Genomic DNA, 23,810 nt, shown 5'->3' with positions numbered 1-23,810 from the left:
GATAAATGGTACGGTTTTGATATTTTTTAAACCAACACTATGTTGTCTGTACGTACAACGACTTTGTTGTGTTTAGCTTCCATAATATGCATTTATCATCTTTTGACTCTGTCCAATCTCAGGTCATCTAGGTTGCCTCCAACTTCCTTCTGCTATAGGTAATGCCACGATGACTTGCCTTGTCCTTGCAGGAGAACTGCTCTCAGATGTGGGGCTGGACTTCTCTCAGGGGCCGACTGCTGTGTCACTTCATTGCATGGCCTCCCCACAGACATTTCCCTTCTGCAGCCAGCGATTCTACCTCCAGGAGTTATTAGGGGGTTTTAAGAAGTTAGTGGAGAGGTACATGAACATATATTGTTGAACGTTCATCACAGAGTTGTTTGTCATAAATCCATTAGGAAGGGACAAAAAGTTAAAAGGCCTGTGGATAGTAAAGCAAGAAGAAATGACAAAAGACAGAGCATCAGTGGGTCAGAAGCCAGGCAGGCACACAGGCAGGAGGCCATCAGAACACAGTTATGAATAAGGCCAAGGAAGGAGGCAGGCCTCAGAGGACCAGAACAGCAGGGTGAGCAGTCATTCCCTCAAGCAGGAGCAAGTCAGCCCTAAAGGCCGATGCAGGCGGGCTGGTGAAGGCTGACGCAAGGCACAGGCCTTGGCAACTGAACCAGCCTGGGGCTCGGCCAGAGCCTTTGCAGCCTATGGTGAGGAAGGGAACTCATCACAGCCAGTTGCCTGACGGGCTGCTGCTGTCCCTTCGTCAGCTTCCTGTCTAAGTCGGTTTTCAAGGGGCTCACTAAGTCTGTCATTCTCTTTGTTCTGGGCCATTTACAAATAGGTGCTTTAATTAAGGCTTTCTGAGGTGGCCATGATTGCCTTGTAAAAGCTGCTGGGCTGCTTGTGCTCACGCAGGGATGGCACCTCACAGCCCGTGCACACTATCTCTTTGCAAGGCCCTGCTGGCTGCATGTAACCAAGACCAGTCACCTTGTTAGTAGTGAGAGGGTTGGAGGGGGCTCCTCCTACCACCAGGCATTCGATTACCCCTTCCAACACCCAGCAAGGCATGGGTTGCCGTTCATATTTCACAGGTAACAAAACTAGAGAAACATAAATTGTCCCAGATCCCAAAGCTAGTAAGTGGCAGAGTTGGGCTCAAAACCCAGCTTTTTATCTCCATTGTCCATGCTTCCATCATCTCCAATCAGGACAGGGGCCGGGGCACACTCACGGTTCCCCCGGAAACCAAGGAGGTGGATGTGTCTACACAGAGACCCTCAGTGAAGGGTATCACTTAATAATCCAGCTCACTGTGTTGAGAAGTGAGTGGAGTCAGAGGATGTGACACAATTGCCATTGCAGTGATAGAGAAATTTTTATGAAGAATTCACCGCCTTGCATCCCCCAGCATTTTACCAAGAAATAAACCCTTGGGCATGGATTGAGAGCCTTCCGGGTGCTCACTAGTTCCAATGTGGATTGATCCAAGTGGAGAGAAAGACTTGGTTCTTTCTTGAATGTCTGGCAGACATTTGACCCAGAAAAAGGCTTAACATGGAAGTATCCACCAGCCACACCTCCCAGAGAAGTGCTCCTGAAATCCCACCAACCATTCAGCTGGAATCAGCCACCCCTAGCCCCAGGCCTTGCCTCCTTGTGTGTCTCACACCAGAAGCCCCTAGCCCAAAGCCCATGCCCCACACCCACAGAGTTCCCACCCCAGAAACAAGAGTATGTGCAAATCTATCCACAGGGCCCAAGAGGAAGACTGGGATTGTCCTTTCTTTAGAATGCATGCAGAAGTTGCCCAGCTCCTGGACAGATTTCCATGGCACCATCACCCGTCCTCCCAGAAAACAGGGGTCCTCCCCCACTCTGGGGTATAACAGGCCACTCGCCCTGAGAGGGATGAGGGAGGCCCTGGTGAGGCCCTGAGGGGATGCATGAAGGGCTATTTTTAGGCCAGACGGGGTCAGCGTTTGGTCACGGCTGGTTAGGAAACAGGCCCATTGGAGGAGTCATCCTTAGGTTCAAAGGCAGTCAAGACACGTGTGCTTGGAAGGGTTTATGGGCTCAGATACTTGGGTTCAGGGAACCTCCTGGCTTGGTGCCACTGTCTACCCATCACAGTCTAAGCCCAAACAGAAGAGGGGAGTTTGGCTGAGGGACAGCCACATGAACCCCCTCCTCCTCTCACCCAATGGGTCCTGTGAGGGGAGGAAGTGATGCCATTTTAGGACCCTGGTGACCTCCCCCACCCCATTTCCAGCACCTTTCACCCTTCCTGATGAGTGTGTGCATACCAGCATTCATTGCTCAACTTCCCTGCTGAGAACTCAAGGACTCTCATACCCCACATCATACCCCAACTCAGCCTTGCACCCCATATTTATGCCACCCTTTCCTACCTCCAAACACCTCAGGTCTCTGCTGGATTCCAGGAACCCAGCAAGTGTCTCCTGCATAGTTGGAACTCAATAAGAATTTACTGAATGAATGAGGAATGACTGATTACACAATCTAGTCTCCAAATCAGAACTGGACTCCTTTCTTGTCTCCTCCCAATCCTATCCCCATCCCACCCCAGTCCTCCTTAAAGCCACCTCCAAGAAGCCTTCCCTGATTACGCCCTGTCGCTCTGGGGTATTCCACACTCCCACTCCTAAACCTATCCCACTGGCAACGATGCCCAGAACTCTGAAGAATGGCGCTGGTTTCCTTCTGAACTCTGACTCAGTGTCTCCCATGTCCCAGCTGGAGTCCATGGATTCTGTCTTCCTAGGAATTCCTCAAAGTACAGAGGCCATGCTCCCTCCCAAACCTCTACCCCAATCCTCCTCCCTGACTGCGCTCTAAAAAGGAACAGATTAGGAGAGGCTCAGGTTGACACTGAAGAGAGGGATATTCTTAGAGCAAGAGGGAAGGCAAAGAACCTAGAATAAGAGGTTTTTTGGGACAAGGCCCCTCCCTGGGACAGACCAGCTGCTCCACCCGAGGCCAGGTCAAAGGGCCAGGGCCCACAGCACAGCTGAGCCCCCTCCAGGAAAGGGTTTGGGAAGCAGGCTCCTCCCCAGGCCACTGCACCCATTCCCTGCATCGGAGCGTGGAGTCCAACTGATGCTTCCAGGAGCCCTTCTCCCTTCTCCACTTCTCCACATCCTCATGGGCGGGGAGAGGCCTTGAGGAAGCTTGTAAAGGGCTTTGAAGATGAAACAGGCCAGTGGCTGGGGATTGTTGACACAGCTACACTGAGGAGGCAAGCGGGGTTGGCTCTTAAGAGCCCGGGATGATGCCAAGCCAATAAAATGCAGCTATTGTCTCTTTGCTGTCCCTTTTAATGCCAGCTGCCCCTGGTGCATAAAAGGGCCTGCCACAGCCCCGGGAGCACAGGCCTTTGGCTCCATTCCCTGCCAGCTTCTCCACTCTTCAGATACCTCCCTATCTCCAGCATGCATTGTGGATTCGGCTCCGTGGGCTGTGGATTTGGCCCCAGGAACTTCAGCTGCGCCTCCGCCTGCGGGCCCCGGCCCGGCCGCTGCTGCATCACCGCCGCCCCCTACCGCGGGGTCTCCTGCTACCGCGGCTTCACAGGGGGCTTTGGCAGCCAGAGCGTCTGCGGCACCTTCCGCTCTGGCTCCTGTGGACGCAGCTTCGGATACCGCTCAGGCGGCGTGTGCGGGCCCAGCCCGCCCTGCATCACCACCGTGTCCGTCAATGAGAGCCTCCTCACGCCCCTCAACCTGGAGATCGACCCCAACGCGCAGTGCGTGAAGCATGAGGAGAAGGAGCAGATCAAGTGTCTCAACAGCAGGTTCGCTGCCTTCATCGACAAGGTGGGTGTCCTTGACCAGTCCTTCCCTGAACCCTCTGTTGCTGGGCTGGGCGCTGGAGAGGAGTCAGGGGCAGGAGGGATGTGGTCCAGGTGAGCTCCCAGTCTGACGGAGGAGATGGACCACATCTGGTGGAGATGGACCACATTGACAGCTGTGTATTGGGCAGGGGCTCCTGATTTGATAGCAATGTTATTGCAAACAACCTCTATCCAGGCAGGCTGGGTACCCACAGAGAAGGTGGGTGTCCTTGAGCACACCCTTACTAAACTCCGTCCATGTGCATGACTCAGGCTGGGCACTGAGGGGGGAAGCCAGAGGCAGGCTTACCCAGAGGGGCTCCAAGTCCAAAGGGAGAGGCAGTTATACCTCTAGGACACAGACAGAACGACAAGAATAGGATCAAGAGCTGCCAGTCTGATGCTCGGGACAAACTGAAAACACATGCGCAGAACTAGGGGCAGAACTTGTAGGGCTGAGAGGTAACATCTTGTGAGCAAAGGGCTGCCATGTGGGTGTTCAATGTGCTTGAAGCCAAGTAGCTGCTTACATGGCAAGGAGGTGCTCCCTGTGTCCAGGGCAAGGCTAGTGAGTGTGGTGCTGGAAGACTGCCTGGCGGGAAGCTCATGGACCACACAGAGCTGTGTCCTTACCAGTGTTTACTTAGACACTGAGCAGGGGCCAACATGGTTTGTCCAAGCCACCATGCAATAGGCACAGCTCCCACTGTCCCAGGCCCTATGGGGAGGTGGGCAGAGTGGAAACCATCTGCAGATGTCAGCGTCCAGCTCAAGTCTGAAGCTGTCTTCTCCACTGAATCCAGGCAACCACCCTGTGTGGCAGTGGTGCGAGGGGCTGGGGGAGAAGTCTCCAATGAGGAAGAAGTTCTGGGGCCAAAGTGAGCACTTAGAGCCAACCTCAGAGAAGTCATGTTAGAGAGATACCCTCCAGGAAAGACCCCGAAAATCTGAAACTCCTAACAACACGAGAGACCAAGGATAACATAAGAAAGGACTGACCAGGGGTGTGGCAGTTATTAGACAAAGGGATGTAAACGGGGTGGTGGGTCAACCTCCTGGCAGGGAGATGGGTGTGAGATTTTCTTGGGCCCAATAGTCAATAATTACTGTAGTGAGAACACACACACACACACACACACACACACACACCCTGCAAGAAGGCAGCAGATCAGAGTTTGACTTCTTCCTCTGCCATTGTGAGATCTCAGACAAGGGATCACTTGGATCCCTCATCTGTAAAATGAGGGGGTTGGAGCACAGAGCATCCCAGGTGACGAATTGCATTGTTGTTGTAGAGGTTCAGTAATTGGCACCTATTTTATTTTTCAACTTTTATAGTCCACCTTTCCAAAAGGGCTGGACTGCTCATTTGCACACTGACCATCACTCCTCACTTGGTGTAGCAGCTGTTCAGCATGCAGGTGCCTCCTGGTACCAGGGCTCGCTCAACCCTCATAGTGAGGTGATCAGTCTGCAGAGGGGTTAAGTGCTGTGCCCAAGGATACATTATTAACAAGCAGCAGCAGAGGCTGGACTCAGCATGGTTTGGTGCTTTTCAGGTCACGAGATAAATTGCCTGAAAGAGACTAAAGTTAGCTCACAAGGACTTCCAGGTGGTGAGCTGGTTAAGCCCTGGTGTGACTTTGAGAAATGGCAAACCCCCATCAGGGAGGACTCTGGGTCAGCGAGTTGGGGCTTCCTCTTGCCCTGTGATCCTGCAAGAAGAGATTCTCAGGCTCTGCCTCTGGGCGGCAGGTGCGCTTCCTGGAGCAGCAGAACAAGCTGCTGGAGACCAAGTGGCAGTACTACCAGAACCGCAAGTGCTGCGAGAGCAACCTGGAGCCGCTGTTTGAGGGCTACATCGAGACGCTGAGGCGGGAGGCCGAGTGTGTGGAGGCCGACAGCGGGAGGCTGGCCACAGAGCTGAACCACGTGCAGGAGGTGCTGGAGGGCTACAAGAAGAAGTAAGTGCAGGAAGGGCTGGCTCAGGAAAGGGCTTGAAGGGAGCTCCCACACAGGAATGTGTCCCAGTCTGTGGCTGGGTCTCTGCCTGAGGATGGGGAAGAGCCTGCACTCTGTCTTTCCTGGCCCCCCAGGGGTGGAGCTCTCCAGAGCTTCCTCCCAGCAGCTCAGGGAAATGATGTTCTCTTCCTTCCTCCATCCACCAGACCTTTCTCTTAAGACCCCAGAAAAATTAACATTCCTGGACCCTTTGAGCCTAGCCCTCAAAGCCATGGACATTCTTCTTAGGTTTACTCCTTCACTCAACACTTTCTGAGCGCCTTCCAGGTGCCAGCCAGATGGCAGACTGGGTCCAGATACCCCTGCCCAGGGACAAAACCGGGAGACATACAGTCCCTGTTATTGTGGCACTTACAGTCTGCTGGGAGGCAGGGTGGCACGGGCACAGACAGACCTTCAGTTACCGTGTGTGATACATGCTATGACAGGTACACACTGGGGACTCTGAAGGAATCCAGTTTTGAGGGGTGGCCAGCTGCCTTCAGTAAGGCTCTCGCCGTGGATTTCCCAGTTGGCCACACCCCCTGCCTCTGGCTCCAAGCCAGCCTGCCCACAGAGCAGGAGGAAGTGGTGGGCTTGACTCCTCTTGGCTGAGCCCAGGAGGAGAACGGGAGGGGATCCCAAAGCCAGAGGCAAGAGGAAGGGTCAGAGGAAAGGTAAAAGGAGACCTGGGTGAGAAAAACATCCATCTCCCTTGACCTAATCCCCCACCCCCACACACATGCACACACACACATCCACACATATACACACACACACATCCACATACACGCACACACGCACACACAGCTTCCAGAGCCTGCCCTCCCACCCCAACTGAGAGCTCAAAGGTCACACACACATGCACACACAGCTTCCAGATCCTGCCCTCCCACCCCAACTGAGAGCTCAAAGGTGATGTGAGAGTGGATGCTTCGATCCTCCAATGTATCCCAGCAGGCCTGGACCAGCAGCCTGATTTCTTCCTTGTGCCGCCTCATTTCTTTTGGAGGCAGGGGCACAAGCCAGAGGAGATCTAGGAATCAGGCACGTTTGCATGCCTGCTTCTATGCCACGTTAAGAGCTGCTCAGACGGGGTCCTGTTCTCTTTGCCCACCTCAGGTATGAAGAAGAAGTTGCACTTCGGGCCACAGCGGAGAATGAGTTTGTGGTTCTAAAGAAGGTGAGTGCCTGAAGCCAAGCCCCACCCTGAGTTCCCAGCCACCCCATCCTCTCTGCCCTGCCACACGGCAGCCAACCCTCAGAGCATCCCAAGGAACCCTAATTTCATGGCCTCTTGAACCCCACACAGGACGTGGACTGCGCCTACCTCCGCAAGTCAGACCTGGAGGCCAACGCAGAGGCCCTGACCGAGGAGATCGACTTCCTGCGGCGACTGTATGAGGAGGTGAGGGACTCTCTCAGCCATGGCGGGCACCCCGACCCCTGCCCAGACCCTACAGGCCAACTGATATGGGAACCCAGCTTGAGACTGGAGTGTTGGAGGGGAGCAGGAAAAGGGAGGAAAGGAGACAGAGAAATGGAAAACTAAAAGGGACAGAAGTAGTAGGGGCAAGAGTGTGTGGTCTCTAGGACAGACAGCGTGTCTGGGGAACCCAAAGCGGAGGCCACATGAATCATCACGCAGCCTCAACCTGTTCTCCAGATTTTCTAGGGCAGCCCATGGCCTTCCTCAGTGTGGTCAGTCCAGGGGAATGTGACGTGGCCCCTCCGCAGGGTCTGCCCCCAAGGGAGATGCACAGCATGCTGGCTGGCAGGAAGCCGCCTAGGTGCACGTGGGCCTGAACAATTCCAGCAACAAGCCCTTGAGACCTAGTGGCATTTTCTTCTAAGAGGGATTTTTTTTTTTTATCTGAACAAAAAGTTATGTGATCTCATCAGGGAGTTTCTCTCCAAACAAGAGACTTTGGCTCCAAATGGGCCAGAGATGATAGGCATCAGCCTCAGCAGGTGAGGAAAAGTTCAGATAACTTGGTTATTCTTCCTCTTCCCTCACTCCTGCCCCACAGGAGATCCGTGTCCTCCACGCCCACATCTCAGACACCTCAGTCGTTGTCAAGATGGACAACAGCCGGGACCTGAACATGGACTGCGTCATTGCCGAGATCAAGGCTCAGTATGACGACATCGCCAGCCGCAGTCGGGCCGAGGCCGAGTCCTGGTACCGCAGCAAGGTGAGTGGCACAGGACACCTGCCTCCTAGACATGGCAGTGGGAGGGATGTGAGGTGTATATTAGAAAAGGCTGCTTTTGTCTGGGGATTCTGATCCTAAGGATGGTAACAGAGGCCAGACAGCTCTCAGGTTGAGTGGACGGGGCAGGGCTGCCATGGATGAGCACTGTACAGCCTGCACTACCATCCATGGTGTCCTGAATGGGGGATGTCTCATCCTGAGCCTCAGGAGCATCTCTGCTTCCCCCCCCAGTGTGAGGAGATGAAGGCCACAGTGATCCGTCATGGGGAGACCCTGCGCCGCACCAAGGAGGAGATCAATGAGCTGAACCGCATGGTCCAGAGGCTGACCGCCGAGGTTGAGAACGCCAAGTGCCAGGTACGGGGCATCTGCACCCTGGGCCACCAGAGAGGCTGAGGGCCTGGCCATGGTCTCACAGGCCATGTGTGCTCAATCTAAATCTCACCATTCATCCTCTAGCCCATTTGCATAACTAGAATTATAAGTTGTGGTCACTTAGGGAGACCCAGGTTGTGAAGGTGAGAGGCCTGTTCCTGGGATGTTCACAGCTGGCTGGGAGAGACTGGACACACCCAGGAAATTGACAGAGAGACCCAGAAATCATACCCCACCTTGTTCTCTTCTGGGTACCCAGAACACCAAGCTGGAGGCCGCAGTGACCCAATCGGAGGAGCAGGGCGAGACAGCCGTCAGTGATGCTCGCTGCAAGCTGGCCGAGCTGGAGGCCGCCCTGCAGAAGGCCAAGCAGGACATGGCCTGCCTGCTCAAGGAGTACCAGGAGGTCATGAACTCCAAGCTGGGCCTGGACATTGAGATCGCCACCTACAGGCGCCTGCTGGAGGGCGAGGAGCAGAGGTGAGGCTCAACCCAGTTGCCCAGTTGCCCCAAGAACTCCACATGCATAGATCTGCCCACCTTTGATTCCTCCATATCTCAGTCTCAGTTCCAAGAACTGGCCTCAAGCTAGATTCTGGGATCTTTGGATCCTTGATTTCTAAGGACTGGAACTTGGACATGTGCCACTGTGATGTCTAGAGTCCCGAACAGCACCTGGCCTTGCTAGGGTTAGAACCTAGGTACCCTTCCCATCAGTTCAGAAGATCATTGAGTTATTCTACCCTCAACTCTTCCAAAATCCTCTCCCTTCCTTGTTTCTGGAAGGTCACTTTGTCCTAAGGTGGAGTCGCTGGCCAAACCTGGCCCTGGCCTCATGTCACTGCCCAAGAGAACCTTCCCCTTCCTAAAACCGAACCCATGCACACAGGCCAGGTGTGGTTGTTCGGGCTGTGCACTGCACAAAGGCAGCCGGCTGGGAGTAAGTGAATGCTGAATCCAGTCTGTACTCTGCTTGCCAAATAGTGTGCCCTGGCATTGCTGCAGCCAGAAAGGCACTCTTCAAAGTTTCACAAAGACGTGACTGTCGCCCATCCCATAACCTAGGGGAAACCTGAGGACCTCGTTCTGACCTCTTTTCTCCTCTCTTACCTTTTCCCCACTCAGGCTGTGTGAAGGTGTTGGATCTGTGAATGTCTGTAAGTATCACGAGTCCTAAAAAGGAAAATTCTTGGACAAAAAGAATTCCCTGGATGAATGTATAGACACTGGGAAGAGTTTTTCCAGTTCTTCCCTCAGTGAATAGGAGTAGGTTGGGCATGCTGCAGGAAAGACTGCACTTCGCTGACAGGAAGAACCTCACAGCACTAATGGGGTTGGTGGGGGGGGGGATAGTAATATGAGTAATATGTCACTCAGGAAGGGGCCTTGGATATCGCTCAGTCTGCCCCCACCCCCTTGTGTAGGTGTGAAGGCGCAGAAAGAATAAGGGGCTTGTCCAAGTCACAGAGGACAACCAGAGCCAGAAAAACCCCAGGCTCCTGGCCCCCAGGCTCAGGTTCCTTCCACGCCTTCAGAACGAGAACTGAAGGTTCTCTGAGTCCTTCCCTGGTGGGCTGGACAGATCACAGAGGCCAAAGGGAGGCGGTTGGTGGTGACATCTGACCCAGCCCTTGTTCTCACAGGTGTCAGCAGCTCCCGGGGCGGAGTCGTCTGTGGGGACCTCTGTGTGTCTGGCTCCAGACCAGTAGTAGGCAGCGCCTGCAATGCCCCCTGTGGTGGGAACCTGGCGGTGCCCACCGGAATGTGCGCGCCCTGCTGCCAGCTCAACACCACCTGTGGAGGGGGCTCCGGCGGCCTAGGGAGGTGTTAGGCTGCCCCCAGAGAGAGCCAGAGAAGCCACTACTGCCTGCCAGAGGTGCCACTGCGCCCACCCCCAGCTGAGAACAGCGGCGCCTTGGTAGCTGTTCCCCATGTGTTCTACGAATACACCACCAGGCTTGTTCCCATCAGTCTCTCCTCTGCTCATCTTGTCCTACCAGAAAGGGCTGCTGCTCGGAATGGATGCTTCTCTTCCGCATCTTCTCTGGCTCCTCCCAGGCAGGAGGGCTCTCCTTCCCTGGAAGGAGCACTGCTGGACTGCCCCCTTCCCTCTCTGGCCCCTTGTCCTCTGTTTTTCCAATAAACTGGGGAACCTGCTTTCTGTGCTATGATGTCTTGCTTGCTCAGAGTGAGCCCATGTCCACTGACTGATGAGCATCCCAGCCCAGTGAGATGACCTGAGGACTGGGGTCGTTCTGGCCTGTCCTCAACCTGGATACCCACAGAACAACCTATCCCCAATAGTGCCATCCTCCCGTGGCCAGGCAATGCTGACTGTGCTCACAGCACCTTCCCCTAAGCCACACCTGTCAGAGGTAGTCTGAGACTTGAGACTTGTTCCTCTGGCTGAAGGGAATCACAGGAGGCCATGGAATCTTCTGAAGGCAGGGTGTGTGTGTGTGTGTGTGTGTGTGTGTGTGTGTGTGTATCTGGCTTTAATCCCCTTCCCCCACACACACCTCCACCAACACCACGCACACATGCACCACAGCAGCAACCTCCGGAAGTGCCAACAGCCACCGCAGATGGCCAACCCGTATCAGTCTGGACCCCATACCACTCATTCCCACTACTGTCCATCAAACAATGGAGATGAGACCCTTGACACCACCCCTTGCCAACCCCTCCACCCCCCATACACACCTCTTCAGCACCCAGGACCGCCTCCTAAAAAACTCTTAACTCCTTCCCCAGCCGCTTTGGCTCAGTAGATAGAGCATCGGCCTGCAGACTGAAGGGTCCCAGGTTTGATTCTGGCCAAGGGCACACGTCCGGGTTGTGGGCTCGATCCCCAGTGTGGGGTGTGCAGGAGGCAGCCAATCAATGATTCCCTCTCATCATTGATGTTTCTATCTCTCTCTCCCTCTCCCTTCTGAAATCAATAAAAAATATATTTTTTTAAAAACTCTGAACTCCTAAGAGGAGCTACTTCCCCCCACCATCTAATTGCTTTCTTGACTGCCCCACTGACTACCCTCATCCCCAGATCCATCAGAGTTTTAATCCCAAGGCCAAGGTGGCTCCTCTGCCCCTGCATGGCCTGACTGCTCCTCTCCTCTGCTCAGAAAGAGGCTAGGAGCTCCAGGGGGAAGCTGCTGAGAAGCCCCTAACCCTGCTCTGGAAGAACCAGGCATGGAATAGCCCTCCCTGGGCCCAGCCCTGCTCCTGTGGAGTAAATTTCTTTCTCACTGGCCCTCTTCTTCCCTCCCTTTGCCCAGCCCTACCTGAGCCCCAGTGCTGACCCACCTCCCTTCAGGCCCTTACCTTTCTATCCATGTCACCATGCTGTCCTAGGAGGACCCACCGCCTTCCCTCACTCCCTCCTGGAATCTCTAGGGCCCTCTTGGCTCCTCACCTGTCACCCTCTCTCCCTCCCAGAGTCTCAGGCCTCCCACTTCCTTGTTTGACAGGCCAGGCCTGAGCTCCTCCCAAGCAGCTCTCCTTCAGTTACCACCATCACTGGTGTCCTCTCCAGTTAAAATCATCCGACTGTGCTTCAGAGTCATGGTGACTCTCCTGCTGCCCTGACCTCACTCCTCAGTCTCAGACCCATGCCCCCAGTTTGTACAGGGAAGCTGCACTTGGCAGTCCTAGAGACCCTTCCACTGAACAGACCTCCAAGCTGAGCTCACTATTTCTCACCTTCTCCACCCATCTTCTCCTACCTCCCCTGTCAAGATCCTCAACATAGCTGCCCACATATAAACCTATGATCTATGCCTATACCCTTGCTCTTAAATCTAATTAACTCCCAAGTGCTTTCTTTCTCTATCTCCTAAGTATCCTTCTAATCCGTCTCTTTCCTCTCTCCCTGCGGCTACCACCCGTGGTCCAGCCACCACCATCTTGGTTGAGGCCTGCTCTCCTCCCCTTCCAATCCACTTACACAGCAACCAGAGATTTTTACAAAACCCAAGTCTAACCTGCCAGGGGGTCTCTGTTGCCCTCAGGATGAAGTCTGGGCCTTCGAACATAGCACATCAGTCCTACATACCTGGCTCTGACTTATGTCTCAGTGCCTCTCACCACTTCCCTTTGACCGCACCTTCCTCCCCTGCTCTGGCTCAGGGGGCCCTGAACACCTGTCAAGTGAATACTGGACCAGAGCCTTTGAAAGGGTCTTTTTAGTTCTGACTTTCTTAGGCAATGGCTCTGAGTTCTGCTCTGGGATTGTAACACTCCCTTCCCAGGGGCTTAGGGAGGACACCATAAGCACTGACAGCCTTGGGAGATCATCCAGATGCCACCTGGGAGAGCAGGGAGGCTCCATGCCTCAGGAGTGATGCACCTCCCTCAGCCCCACCAGCTCAAGGGACCGGGCAAGACTAATGTTGCAGACTCTCCGTCTGTTAGAGCCTCCTGTCCTGAATACCTGAGCCTCACTTCCTCTGCCACCTCTTCATCAAGGAAAGGTGTCGTTTCAAAGAGGCCTGGGCCTTGGTGCTAGGAGGAAAGGGAAGCACAGTTGGGAGAGTATTAACCAGAGAAAGCTAGTTACCTCCTGAAGGAAGTAATATTGAAGCTGCAGCCTAAAGGAAGACCAGGAGTTCATTTATGCAATCAGCAAATGATCACTCCGTGCTTAATATGGACCAAGGACTGTTATACACACTTGGCTCATATACGTGAAGAAAATAGTTAAAGATGCCTATCCTCCATGAAGCTTACATTTTACAGCAAAAAGTATAAGGAGTTAGCCGGGAAGAAGAGATGTGTCCTGGACATGGGGAAATGCATATGAAGAGGTGGGGTTGGAGCATGAAAACATCAGGGACTCTAATAAGTTTCTGAAGCCGCTGGGGGAGGACGGGGACTGCTCACCAGTGCCCTCTAGAAGCTTAAAGTGAGCCCTTTATTTCTACACTCTTCTCCACTGCCCCCTCCTACCCCAGCCCCAACTCCATCCCACCAAATCTTCCTTCATCGAAGGTCACTTCTCATTCCTACTTCCTTCCAGGCACTTTTCCCATCATCTTGAAGAGGTAGATGGTATGGGCCAATCAGTGAGGCCTTCCACGCTTCACAGAGAGACACTGCCTCCTCTCTGGAATGTTCCTGCCGATTCCTAAGGAATATGAGCTATTTAGACATCAGGTCCTTCTGTGCTGACAGCTGAGCGAAGGCCAGTCGTGGTAGTGACAGCACGCAGAGTAAGTCCTTCAGCACCTGCCCTTTCTTGTCATGCTTGCTCTTTTCGTAGGCCAGTTGTCAACCCAAAATGTGGATAAACTAACTGAGGTTCGAAAGCCTGAAGAGGCCTGGCCACATACTCCTGGTGATCAAACCAGGACATGAAGCTAAGAGGCCAGACTTCTAGCCCCTGTATTTCTTTACCATCCCATTCTGCCCCCTGCTATTCAGAGCCTAGGAAATCTGTGCTGTTGTGTTATCATACTAATAGTAACAACAATAATAAATAGCAACTTTTGAGTATAAATTACGTGCCATGCTATACTCTAAACGTTTATTTGTATTGTCTCATGTGTCCTCCTGTGATTGTTATCTTTAGAAATGGCCCCATGTCTCCTCTCTCTGTCTATGTTGTTCCTCATTTCACAGGTAGAGTATATCTCCCCCCCCCGCCCCCCCCCCCGCCCCCAGAATCTGGGCTGGCTCTGTAATAGCTTTGACCAATAGACTGTGGTGAGGCTGACATTCCGGGGCTCCTTCCTGGGTATGCTCTCTCTGGCCTAAGGGTAGGGGCTGCTCCTTATAGCTGCAGCTCCTGTACTTACAGAATTTACTCCCACGATTATAGAAAGGATAAATGGCTGAACCAGCATTCAAACATATCTTTTTATTAACAAAATGCTTTTAAATGCATAATCTCACTTAAGGAGCCAGAAGGGACCTTAGGAATATAATCCAAACTCCTTCATTCTACAGACAAAGGAAACAGAAGCTCGGAAGGTGGAAGCAATTTGCCCAAAGTCATACATTTGGGAAATGGCAGAGTCAGGACTGTGAATTGGAAGCACAGTTCTCCTGATTCTCCCCCACACTGCTTGTCTCACATGCCTTCCTTCCATTCTTACCTCCACGTGTTTCCTCATGGACTTCCCCCTCCAGGAATGCCCCTGGGGCAAAATCTCCTTGCTGAGAACGCCTTGGGCACATCTGACCATTCCTAGAGGCATCTTGGCACCAGGTGGGTAGAGCCCAGGGATACTGCTCAACCTCCTTATGGTGCACAGGGCAGCCCCACCGCACAGAATTCTCCAGCCCAAGATGTCAATAGGGTTGACATTGAGAAAGTTTGGTCTAGAGCAGCAGTTCTCAACCTGTGAGTCGCGACCCCTTTGGGGGTCGAACGACCCTTTCACAGGGGTCACCTAAATAATCCTGCATATCAGATATTTACATTACGATTCATAACAGTAGCAACATTACAGTTATGAAGTAGCAACAAAAATAATTTTATGGTTGGGTCACAACATGAGGAACTATATTAAAGGGTCGCAGCATTAGGAAGGTTGAGAACCACTGGTCTAGAGAAACCATGACCGCATAGATCCCTGCCTCCCTCAGTCTTCTGCTTTCCCAAGGCTTGGGTTGCTCAAGCCAGAAGGGCAGCGTGTACTGCAATCATTTCCAACTGCTGAAAAAATACCTGAGGGGATGGAGAGGCCCCGAGGAAACCTCCGGCAGGGGGCACCTCTCACAGGAGGGCCCTGGCATTTTCAAGACTCTGAAGAAGCAGGTTTGATTCGCTACAATAAGTTTATTGGAAACACAGAGTGAAACAAGGACAAAGTTGCTGGCAGTTGAGTCACTGGCTTTTTAGAAGCTCCTGCAGGCAGCCCTCACAGAGTCATGGGAAACCACCACCCGCGTTCCCTCGCTCTGTTCCGCAGGTACAAGCACAGGGAGATTCTAGGGGCCGCTCCTCCAAGCTTGGGTGAAGGGGTCAAGCAGGACCAATGAATCCAGCAAAAAACAGAAAGCGGAGGAAAGGATGAATCCTCAGGAAAACAAACTGACTACTGAGAAAGGCGACAGAAAGAGACCAAGGTGCTGCCCCAGCCTCCCCGGGCTCAGGGCGCTTGGGAGTGGCGCACAGAGGGAGCGGGTCGGGAGGACACGCAGCGTGTGCACATCTGGGGACTGGTTCTTGGGAGGCCAGCGCTGGCGATGCGTGGGGCAGCGGGAGGGCGTTCCGGGTTTCGAGGTCCTGGCTGGGCGGAGGGTGCGGGTAATGCGCGCTGGCAGAGGCTGCAGCCTCCTAGCACCTGTTGCAGCCCGCGCTGCAGGAGTTGGCGGTGCCCACCACCACGTTGCCGCCGCAGGGGGCGTTACACACGCTGGTGGTGACAGCAGGGGCAGTACCTCGTGCGCAGAGATCGCCACAGACGACGCCACCGCGGGAGCTGCTGACGCCTGAATGAGGGGAGAATAGGCCCAGATCTATCAGGCACTGCCACAGACAGGCAGCTTTGGGGCAAGCGAAAATGCCCCCTCCCAAAGGCCTCGGACCACCCCAGCGGAGAAGGGTAAGGGCTTGAGCTACTTACAGACATTCACGGAGCCGACGCCCTCACACAGCCTATTGGGAAAAGAAAAGAGAGAGGTCAGTGCCGTGGCAACGCCGCCTGGCGGATGCAGCCAGCGTGAAAGGTGAGGCCCGTGGCCCCCCTTCTGGGGCTAATCCAGAAGCCAGGTGGGCCCCGCGGGGGCGGGGAGGTGGGCAGGCGCTTCACCAGCATGTGGCTTCTGGAGACAGAATGCCTGGTGTGCCTGGCTCTCCACCCACCGTTAGCTGAGAACCTCCGATTTACCCTCCCTCTGCCTACCTCCTCATGAAGACCATCTACTGATAGGTCTGTAGTGAGGATGAAATCAAATGATACATGTGAGTGCTTAGTGCCTGCCACACAGCCAGAGCTTCAGAAATGTTCACTGCTACCATTTCTATTGGTTCTGGTTGGCTTGTAAATGCATTTGAGGCCTAGCCGGTTTGGCTCAGTGGTGGGAGCCTTGGCCCATGAACTAAAGGGTCGGGGATTTGATTCCCGTCAAGGGTGTATACATCAGTTGCAGGCTTGATCCCTGACCCCAGTCAGGGAGCATGTGGGGGACAACCAATCGATGTGCCTCTCTCACATCGATATTTCTCTCCCTCCCTCCCTCCCTCCCTTGCTTCTACTCTCTCTAAAAAAATCAATGGAAAAAATATCCTCAGGTGAGGATAAATAAATAAATAAATAAATGCATTTGAGGAGCAGCAGGTGTAACTTCTTAGATCTGGTCTGATTGGTATCACTAGAATGCGGCTTCAGGAGGGCAGAAGTTTTGGGGGAGGTTTTTTGTTTTTGTTGTTTTGCTTGTTTTTTAAATAATTTTATTGATTTCAGAGAGGAAGGGAGAGAGATAGAAATATCAATGATGAGAGAGAATCATTGATTGGCTGCCTCCTGCACGCCCCCTACTCGGGATTGAGCCTGCAACCTGGGCATGAGCCCTTGACCTGAATTGAACCCGGGACCCTTCAGTCCACAGGTTGACACTCTATCCACCGAGCCAAACCAGCTAGGGCAAGGGCAGAACTTTTTGTCTGTTCTTTTTCCCATTGCAGAACCAACAGTGCCTAAAACAATGCCTAGCTCAATAAAGAACTGTTGCATTGCATGAATAAATGGGATTTTAGAACCTACTTGGGACAGGCTCAGAGACCGTCTACACCAAATCCCTCATTTGACACACAGAGACACTGAGACCCAAAGACAGAAAATAAGCAATGACAGAGGCAGGGCTATAACTTGGGCCATCTAACTCAGCCTGCTGTCTCCTAAGGGGAACACATGGGAGTCCCTGTTAGAGCACAGTGCCAAAGGGTTGTCAAAATTAGCTTGAGGTGTGAGGAGAATCCACAGTAATTCACTGTCTAATCACCCATACCCAGGTTTCCTAGGGAACCCACACCAAAGCTTCTGAGTTCACTCCCAGAGACGCATGTGGTGGAGAGGTGGGCCACTCCATTTCCAGGGCCATGTCCACATGTCTCTACAACAGGGGTCCTCAAACTTTTTAAACTGGGGGCCAGTTCACTGTCCCTCAGACCATTGGAGGGCCGGACTATAGTTAAAAAAAAAAACTATGAACAAATTCCTATGCACACTGCACATATCTTATTTTGAAGTAAAAAAAAAAAACAAAACGGGAACAAATACAATATTTGTATTTGCATGTGGCCCGCGGGCCGTAGTTTGAGGACCCCTGCTCTACAACTTCCAAACTCGGTCTTGGAAAACTCTTCCTCCCAGAATTCTTCATTAATGAAACTCCCCAGGCCCAGCAAGCCCTGGTGCCTCTGAGCTCTCCAATGCAATTACTTGTGTACATTGAGTCTCTCCAATTGATCACGTTGATTCCAGCTACCAAACTTGTGTCCCCATCGCCCCAATACACAGGGTGCCCCTAGATGCTCCCTCTGCATCCTCACACTCCCCTGTCATCTGCCCAGGACCAGGGCCTGGCTGTATACAGAAGAAGAAAGCTCAGGGTGTGAGCACCTGACCAACCTGGGCAAGAACCTAAGGGCAACATTCCGGGAAGGTTCTCCTCATAACTGCCCTCCAGCCAGCAGAAGGCAAATGACCAATGAGTCTGCTCGCACCCCGCACCTGGTCCCCAAAGCAATCCATAAACAAAAATGTCCAGAGTGTGACACAGCTGCCTCAAGGGACAGACCCTGCTGTCAAGTCCTACCTGCTGTGATGGAAGACCACTTAGGGGTACTCACTGCTGTTAGAATATCTAAGTGTGAGCTAATAAAAATCCCCTACTGAAGTTGTCCTATGGGGTAAATATGAACTCCCAAAGCTGAGGCCTTAGCTGGGCTTGAAAAGAGAGCTGGAATGCTGAGTGGCATGTGTAGGGCCCAGGAGGGCAGAAGCACTATGAAGGGAAGTAAACCCCAAGCCCAGGCTGGGCTTCTCAGGAACAGCAATTGCAACAGCCAGACCTGCCCTGCCCTGACTGAGGTGCCCATTTGTAAAAGGAGCCACTTCCAGGTCAGCACCAGGTGGGCATGAGAAACTGAAATGGGGCTAGAAGCATATCCAAAGAACTTATTCAAATTACCTGTCCAGTTGCATGATCAGGATATTTGGAAACAAGAGAGGAATGATGCCACGCCTGTGAGGGACTGGGCGAGCTGAGAGCCCAGGCAAGGCTGGGAGAGAAGATTGGTTATGATACCCACCTCTGCTCCTCGCCCTCCAGCAGGCGCCTGTAGGTGGCGATCTCGATGTCCAGGCCCAGCTTGGAGTTCATCACCTCCTGGTACTCCTTGAGCAGGCAGGCCATGTCCTGCTTGGCCTTCTGCAGGGCGGCCTCCAGCTCGGCCAGCTTGCAGCGGGCATCACTGATGGCTGTCTCGCCCTGCTCCTCCGATTGCTTCACTGCAGTCTCCAGCTTGGTATTCTGGGGACCCAGAAGAGGACAAGGCAGGTTATGGTTCCCAGGTCTCTCTGTCCATTTCCTGGATGTGTCCAGTCATTCACACCCAGCTGGGCACACTCCCAAAATAGGGCCCTCACCCTCATGAGCTGGGTCTCCCTGAGTAACCACACCCATGACTCTAGTCATGCAAATGGGCTGGAGAATGAATGTTGAAGTCCACATGGACTGTGGAAGCCAGGCCAGGCCCTCAGCCTCTCTGGTGGCCTAGGATGCAGATGCCCCGTACCTGGCACTTGGCGTTCTCAACCTCGGCAGTCAGCCTCTGGATCATGCGGTTCAGCTCATTAATCTCCTCCTTGGTGCGGCGCAGGGTCTCCCCGTGACGGATCACTGTGGCCTTCATCTCTTCGCACTGGGGGAAGCAGAGACTCAGGATGGGACCTGCCACCCATTCAGGTCACCACAGATGACAGTGCAGGTTGTACAGTGCTCAGCCTGAGCAACCACCCATGGCAGCCCTGGCCCCTCAACCTGAGAGCTGTCTGGCCTCTGTTGCCATCTTTAGGATCAGAATCCCCAGACAAAAGCAGCCTTTTCTAATATATACCTCACATCCCTCCCACTGCCATGTCTAGGAGGCAGGTGTCCTGGGTCACTCACCTTGCTGCGGTACCAGGACTCAGCCTCAGCCCGGCTGCGGCTGGCGATGTCATCATACTGAGCCTTGATCTCAGCAATGACGCAGTCCATGTTCAGGTCCCGGCTGTTATCCATCTTGACGACGACTGAGGTGTCTGAGATGTGGGCATGGAGGACACGGATCTCCTGTGGGTATGGGAGGAGGAAGGATCTTGTTTATGCTACCGACTCCACCACCATAGCATCCACCCAATCTTCTCAGCTCTCCCTGGTCTCCAACCCCCACCTCCTCATGGATGGCAGACTGATGCCCAATCCCTGTCCACCTTATGGTCCAGGCCAAAGCCTGTCCTTGGGTTGGGCGGCCAGTTCTTGCCTGGACCACAAGCCCTCACCTCCTCATACAGTCGCCGCAGGAAGTCAATCTCCTCGGTCAGGGCCTCTGCGTTGGCCTCCAGATCTGACTTGCGGAGGTAGGCACAGTCCACATCCTGGAAAGGTTAGCAGTCTTTGAGCTCAGAGGACTCCTGGTGATTGTCACCCTAATTCCCTCTTCTCAGCCATGCACGGAGGCCGGGTGGAGGGGGAAGGACTCCCAGGGTTCCCATTCCCATCCCATCTCCATACCTTCTCAACTTCCTGGGATGGGCCTCACAACCTCCTCCCCTTCTAAGAACAAACCCCTTTCTGTCTTGAAGATGGGCCACCAGCCTTTCCCTCTCTCACTTGAGGTAGCTTACCCTCCCATTTCTCCTTTTTCACTCACCCTGTTCCAGGATGCCTGACCAGACTGACTCCCCACTCAGACATCTTGGCCCCTCCCTGTTGCCCAGCACTCCTCCCAGACTCCACCTGGCCACTCCAGGTTCTGTTCCATCCTCCACTCCTTTTATTCAGACATCACACAGCTCTAGACAGGACATTGTCCCCCAACAGAGACTGAAGATGCCAGGCTTATGGGACCCAAGCCACAGACCACACCTCCGAAGCCAAGCAGGACATCCAGAGGTCAACCTGGCCATCCCCGTGCCCCAGGACACAGTAGATATTCCAAGGGTATTGACCTTTGTCAAAGCTCTGGATGTTCCGTCCATGACCTGATCTCTGGGAATTCCCCATGTGATTTGACAAGGTCACTGCACCCCACACTGAGCTTGAGACCCTCAGGGTCTCCCCAGGAAGTCTGTCATTCTAGGATCCCTCATGTCTGTGCTCCCCAAAACCACATGACTCACCTTCTTCAGAGTCACAAACTCATTCTCAGCTGTTGCTCTCAGAGAAACTTCCTCCTCATACCTGAGGCAGAAGAGGCAGAGAGGGAGGTCACGGAAGGGCAGGTCTCCCATGAACCCCTCCCACTTCATACCAGGGCAGGGGCCAATGTTAGGAACTTCCCACCACAGCTGGACCCTGGCAGCCCTGTTATATCCTTTTGATTGGATTTAGGATATCGCTGCCTTGAATTGAGGGGTCCCTGGGGCTAATCTTCTGGGACCTCATAGCTGCTCTGAGGCAAATAAGGCCTCAGCACCAGCCCCATGCTGGGCATGGCCAGCATCCCCTCTGGGGCACAGCAGCCCAGCCACCTCTCACTGAGTGTGCATCCTTGCCCAGGTGTGGGGTCTGTGAGTTCCAGAGGCCATCAGCACTCAGAGCCCTGAGCTGTGGGACACCAAGGACCCCAGGACATGTAGGGCTCATATCACATCCATGGGCCATGTGCTATAGGTGGAAAGTCAGGAGGAGAAGGCCTAGAAGATGCCAGATGCCAGAAGCCTTCTCCACACAGAGCACAGGCAACAGCTGCTGGGTGGTCAGACTCCAAGAAAAGAAGGCTAACACAGGGGAGAGATGTCCTAGGGGAATCACAGCCCTACTCTCAGTCAGGCATCTGGGCAACAATTGCACAGGTGAAAAGATCCTACTACATCCTGCCACCCCAGCCTGCATGGCTGCTCACCCTGCTTGGAAATTCTTCTCATGCCTAGTCCAATGGTCTTTAACCTAAGTCCTTCCCTGTGTCCAACGTCAAAGCCAGCCACACTCACTTCTTCTTGTAGCCTTCCATCACCTCCTGCACGTGGTTGAGCTCTGAGGCCAGCCTCCCGCTGTCGGCCTCCACACACTCGGCCTCCCGTCTCAGCGTCTCGATGTAGCCCTCAAACAGCGGCTCCAGGTTGCTCTCGCAGCACTTGCGGTTCTGGTAGTACTGCCACTTGGTCTCCAGCAGCTTGTTCTGCTGCTCCAGGAAGCGCACCTACCATTCAGGGTAGAGAAGAAGGGTCAGATGGCTCTTGGTGCCCCAAAACCCACTTGGAGGGTTGCTTTAAGGTAAACTTCCAAATCTGCAGCTCAGCAGAAATTAGAGGTGGACAGTGGTAGACAAATCAACTCGGGGATTTTCTGATTATGATCTATATCTGGATTTTCCGACTTAGGGATGGGAGCAAGGGCCTGGGAAAGGTCTGTCCCTTCTCAGGTGAACTGAGTTATCCCGACCTGATGAGTCCAAGTAGCATGTAGTCAGGCTCCAGGTGGAGGGCTCACCCCCTCACCTTGAAGCTAGAAGAGGTGCCCTCTTAGGCAGAGTTCCAAGATTCAGATCCCAGCCTGGGGTGTGTGGTGACAGGTAACAGGGAGATGATGTCACAAGCCATCTAGAGGAGAGCTCGGCTACCCTGGCCCCTGGCCCCCTTCACTGGGTGGCCAATCCACCTTATGCCTCAGAGGGAACACAGTCCTCAGGTGGGGCCTGGAACCTCTGTAACTTCAGAAGCAGTTGCCATTTCCTCTTCAATGTCCTGAACTCTAGTTGTGCCTCCAAACAGCCAGGTCACACCTCTCTTCCATGAGCTCTGCCTATTTGAACTCCCAGCTGCATCTTCTGGGTCTTGTGTGAGTGCCTGTTCTTGTTTGTGTGTCTGCCCCTCTCATCAGAGTGGGGAGCTCAGGCCGTCAGAGCTCTTTCTGCCCCTGACTCCCCTCTCAGTGCCCAGACTGAGTCCTGTACATGTGTGGAGCTTAGGAAGGTGTGTTCAAGGACACCCACCTTGTCAATGAAGGCAGCAAACCTACTGTTAAGACACTTGATCTGCTCCTTCTCCTCATGCTTCACGCACTTCGCGTTGGGGTCGATCTCCAGGTTGAGGGGCGTGAGGAGGCTCTCATTGACAGACACGGTGGTGATGCAGGGCGGGCTGGGTCCGCACACGCCGCCTGAGCGGTATCCGAAGCTGCGTCCACAGGAGCCAGAGCGGAAGGTGCCGCAGACGCTCTGGCTGCCAAAGCCCCCTGTGAGGCCGCGGTAGCAGGAGACCCCGCGGTAGGGGGCGGCGGTGATGCAGCAGCGGCCGGGCCGGGGCCCGCAGGCGGAGGCACAACTGAAGGTGCCTCCAGCACAGTAAGATCCACAAGTCATGGTGTTTCTTTGGGACACGGAGGCTCTGAGGAGGGAGAGGTCCTAGTGGAGGGTATAATGGACAAGGTGTTTACGTCTCGGACATCTTTGGGCCTTTTATATATGTGGGGAGCCTGGTGCGTCCATGGGTTAGGAGCAATTAGCCGTCTTTTATGGGCTTGGGTTGCTTAGCTGCTGTGTTCTCCCTTAATGTACTTAATTGGGTTCCAAATGCGGCCAGATGTTTATGGCCTTTTACCCTAAACTGCACAATTTTTATCTTCAAAGAGCCAGCTCACATCTCCCACGCCCACCCCAACCTCCCTCTATACAGTTGTGGAGACTCAGGAACTGGAGGATGAGGGAGCAGTGACTCAGGTTGGAGTGGAGGGGAAAGGCGGGGCTGCTGCTCCTCCAGTACAGTGCCAACTGATGACGTCAGCGCCGCTGTCCGTGGTGCTGGTCGGACCGGCCCTAAAACACTGGGAGAGTGTGAGATCCACCGGTGATATGGAACTTGGGGTGCGCTTGGTGATTTCCCTCACACTGATGACCTCGTTCTGCATTGCCAAAGCTCCACACTTGCACAATCTCTCAATTATCCCTACACGTATCCAACACTCCCACACTGTTCCCAAATTCCTCACATCTATCAACATATTCCACCCCCTAAACACACACACACACACACACACACAGGCACACGCACACACACTATGCACTTACATGCTGGCCTTCCCACCCACAATCTCACACAAACTCACATGGTCGTGTGCACTCTCACCTACCCTCTACCCCCCTTACACACTGACCAGACCCTAAGCCAACTTATTAGACCTTCTTGGCCAGCCCATGCTGAAGGAGGCAT

General features: G+C 53.7%; 2 protein-coding genes across 2 annotated transcripts; one reads left to right on the top strand and one right to left on the bottom strand.

The window, feature by feature from the left end:
- Positions 1–3,408: 3,408 nt before the first annotated feature.
- LOC102432122 (keratin, type II microfibrillar, component 7C) lies at positions 3,409–10,327 on the top strand. Its single transcript, XM_006095687.3, has 9 exons — positions 3,409–3,836; positions 5,609–5,817; positions 6,977–7,037; positions 7,167–7,262; positions 7,885–8,049; positions 8,302–8,427; positions 8,705–8,925; positions 9,571–9,602; positions 10,089–10,327. The coding sequence occupies exons 1-9, from the start codon at positions 3,453–3,455 to the stop codon at positions 10,274–10,276; spliced, it is 1,482 nt and encodes a 493-aa protein (XP_006095749.1). The 5' UTR covers positions 3,409–3,452; the 3' UTR covers positions 10,277–10,327.
- Positions 10,328–15,727: 5,400 nt separating this feature from the next.
- On the bottom strand, positions 15,728–23,005 carry LOC102442074 (keratin, type II cuticular Hb6). Its single transcript, XM_006095818.1, has 9 exons — positions 22,595–23,005; positions 21,594–21,802; positions 20,781–20,841; positions 19,941–20,036; positions 19,567–19,731; positions 19,193–19,318; positions 18,707–18,927; positions 16,017–16,048; positions 15,728–15,882 (listed from the first exon to the last, which is right to left on the bottom strand). Exons 1-9 carry the CDS (start codon positions 22,961–22,963, stop codon positions 15,728–15,730), a joined length of 1,434 nt encoding a protein of 477 aa, XP_006095880.1. The 5' UTR covers positions 22,964–23,005.
- Positions 23,006–23,810: the final 805 nt, after the last annotated feature.

The sequence above is a fragment of the Myotis lucifugus genome, unplaced genomic scaffold, assembly GCF_000147115.1.
Source record: "Myotis lucifugus unplaced genomic scaffold, Myoluc2.0 scaffold_160, whole genome shotgun sequence".
NCBI classification, from domain to species: domain Eukaryota; kingdom Metazoa; phylum Chordata; class Mammalia; order Chiroptera; family Vespertilionidae; genus Myotis; species Myotis lucifugus.
This window is presented reverse-complemented; position numbering and strand designations above follow the sequence as displayed.

Excerpts from the sequence above, each read along its gene's own strand:
- LOC102432122 (XM_006095687.3), top strand. The coding sequence starts at position 3,453 with ATGCATTGTGGATTCGGCTCCGTGGGCTGTGGATTTGGCCCCAGGAAC. Across the intron at positions 3,837-5,608 it reads TCGCTGCCTTCATCGACAAG|GTGCGCTTCCTGGAGCAGCA; the intron begins GTGGGTGTCCTT and ends TCTGGGCGGCAG. Across the intron at positions 7,038-7,166 it reads AGTTTGTGGTTCTAAAGAAG|GACGTGGACTGCGCCTACCT; the intron begins GTGAGTGCCTGA and ends AACCCCACACAG.
- LOC102442074 (XM_006095818.1), bottom strand. The coding sequence starts at position 22,963 with ATGACTTGTGGATCTTACTGTGCTGGAGGCACCTTCAGTTGTGCCTCC. Across the intron at positions 19,732-19,940 it reads TGCGGCGACTGTATGAGGAG|GAGATCCGTGTCCTCCATGC; the intron begins GTGAGGGCTTGT and ends CCATACCCACAG. Across the intron at positions 19,319-19,566 it reads AGTCCTGGTACCGCAGCAAG|TGCGAAGAGATGAAGGCCAC; the intron begins GTGAGTGACCCA and ends TGCTTCCCCCAG.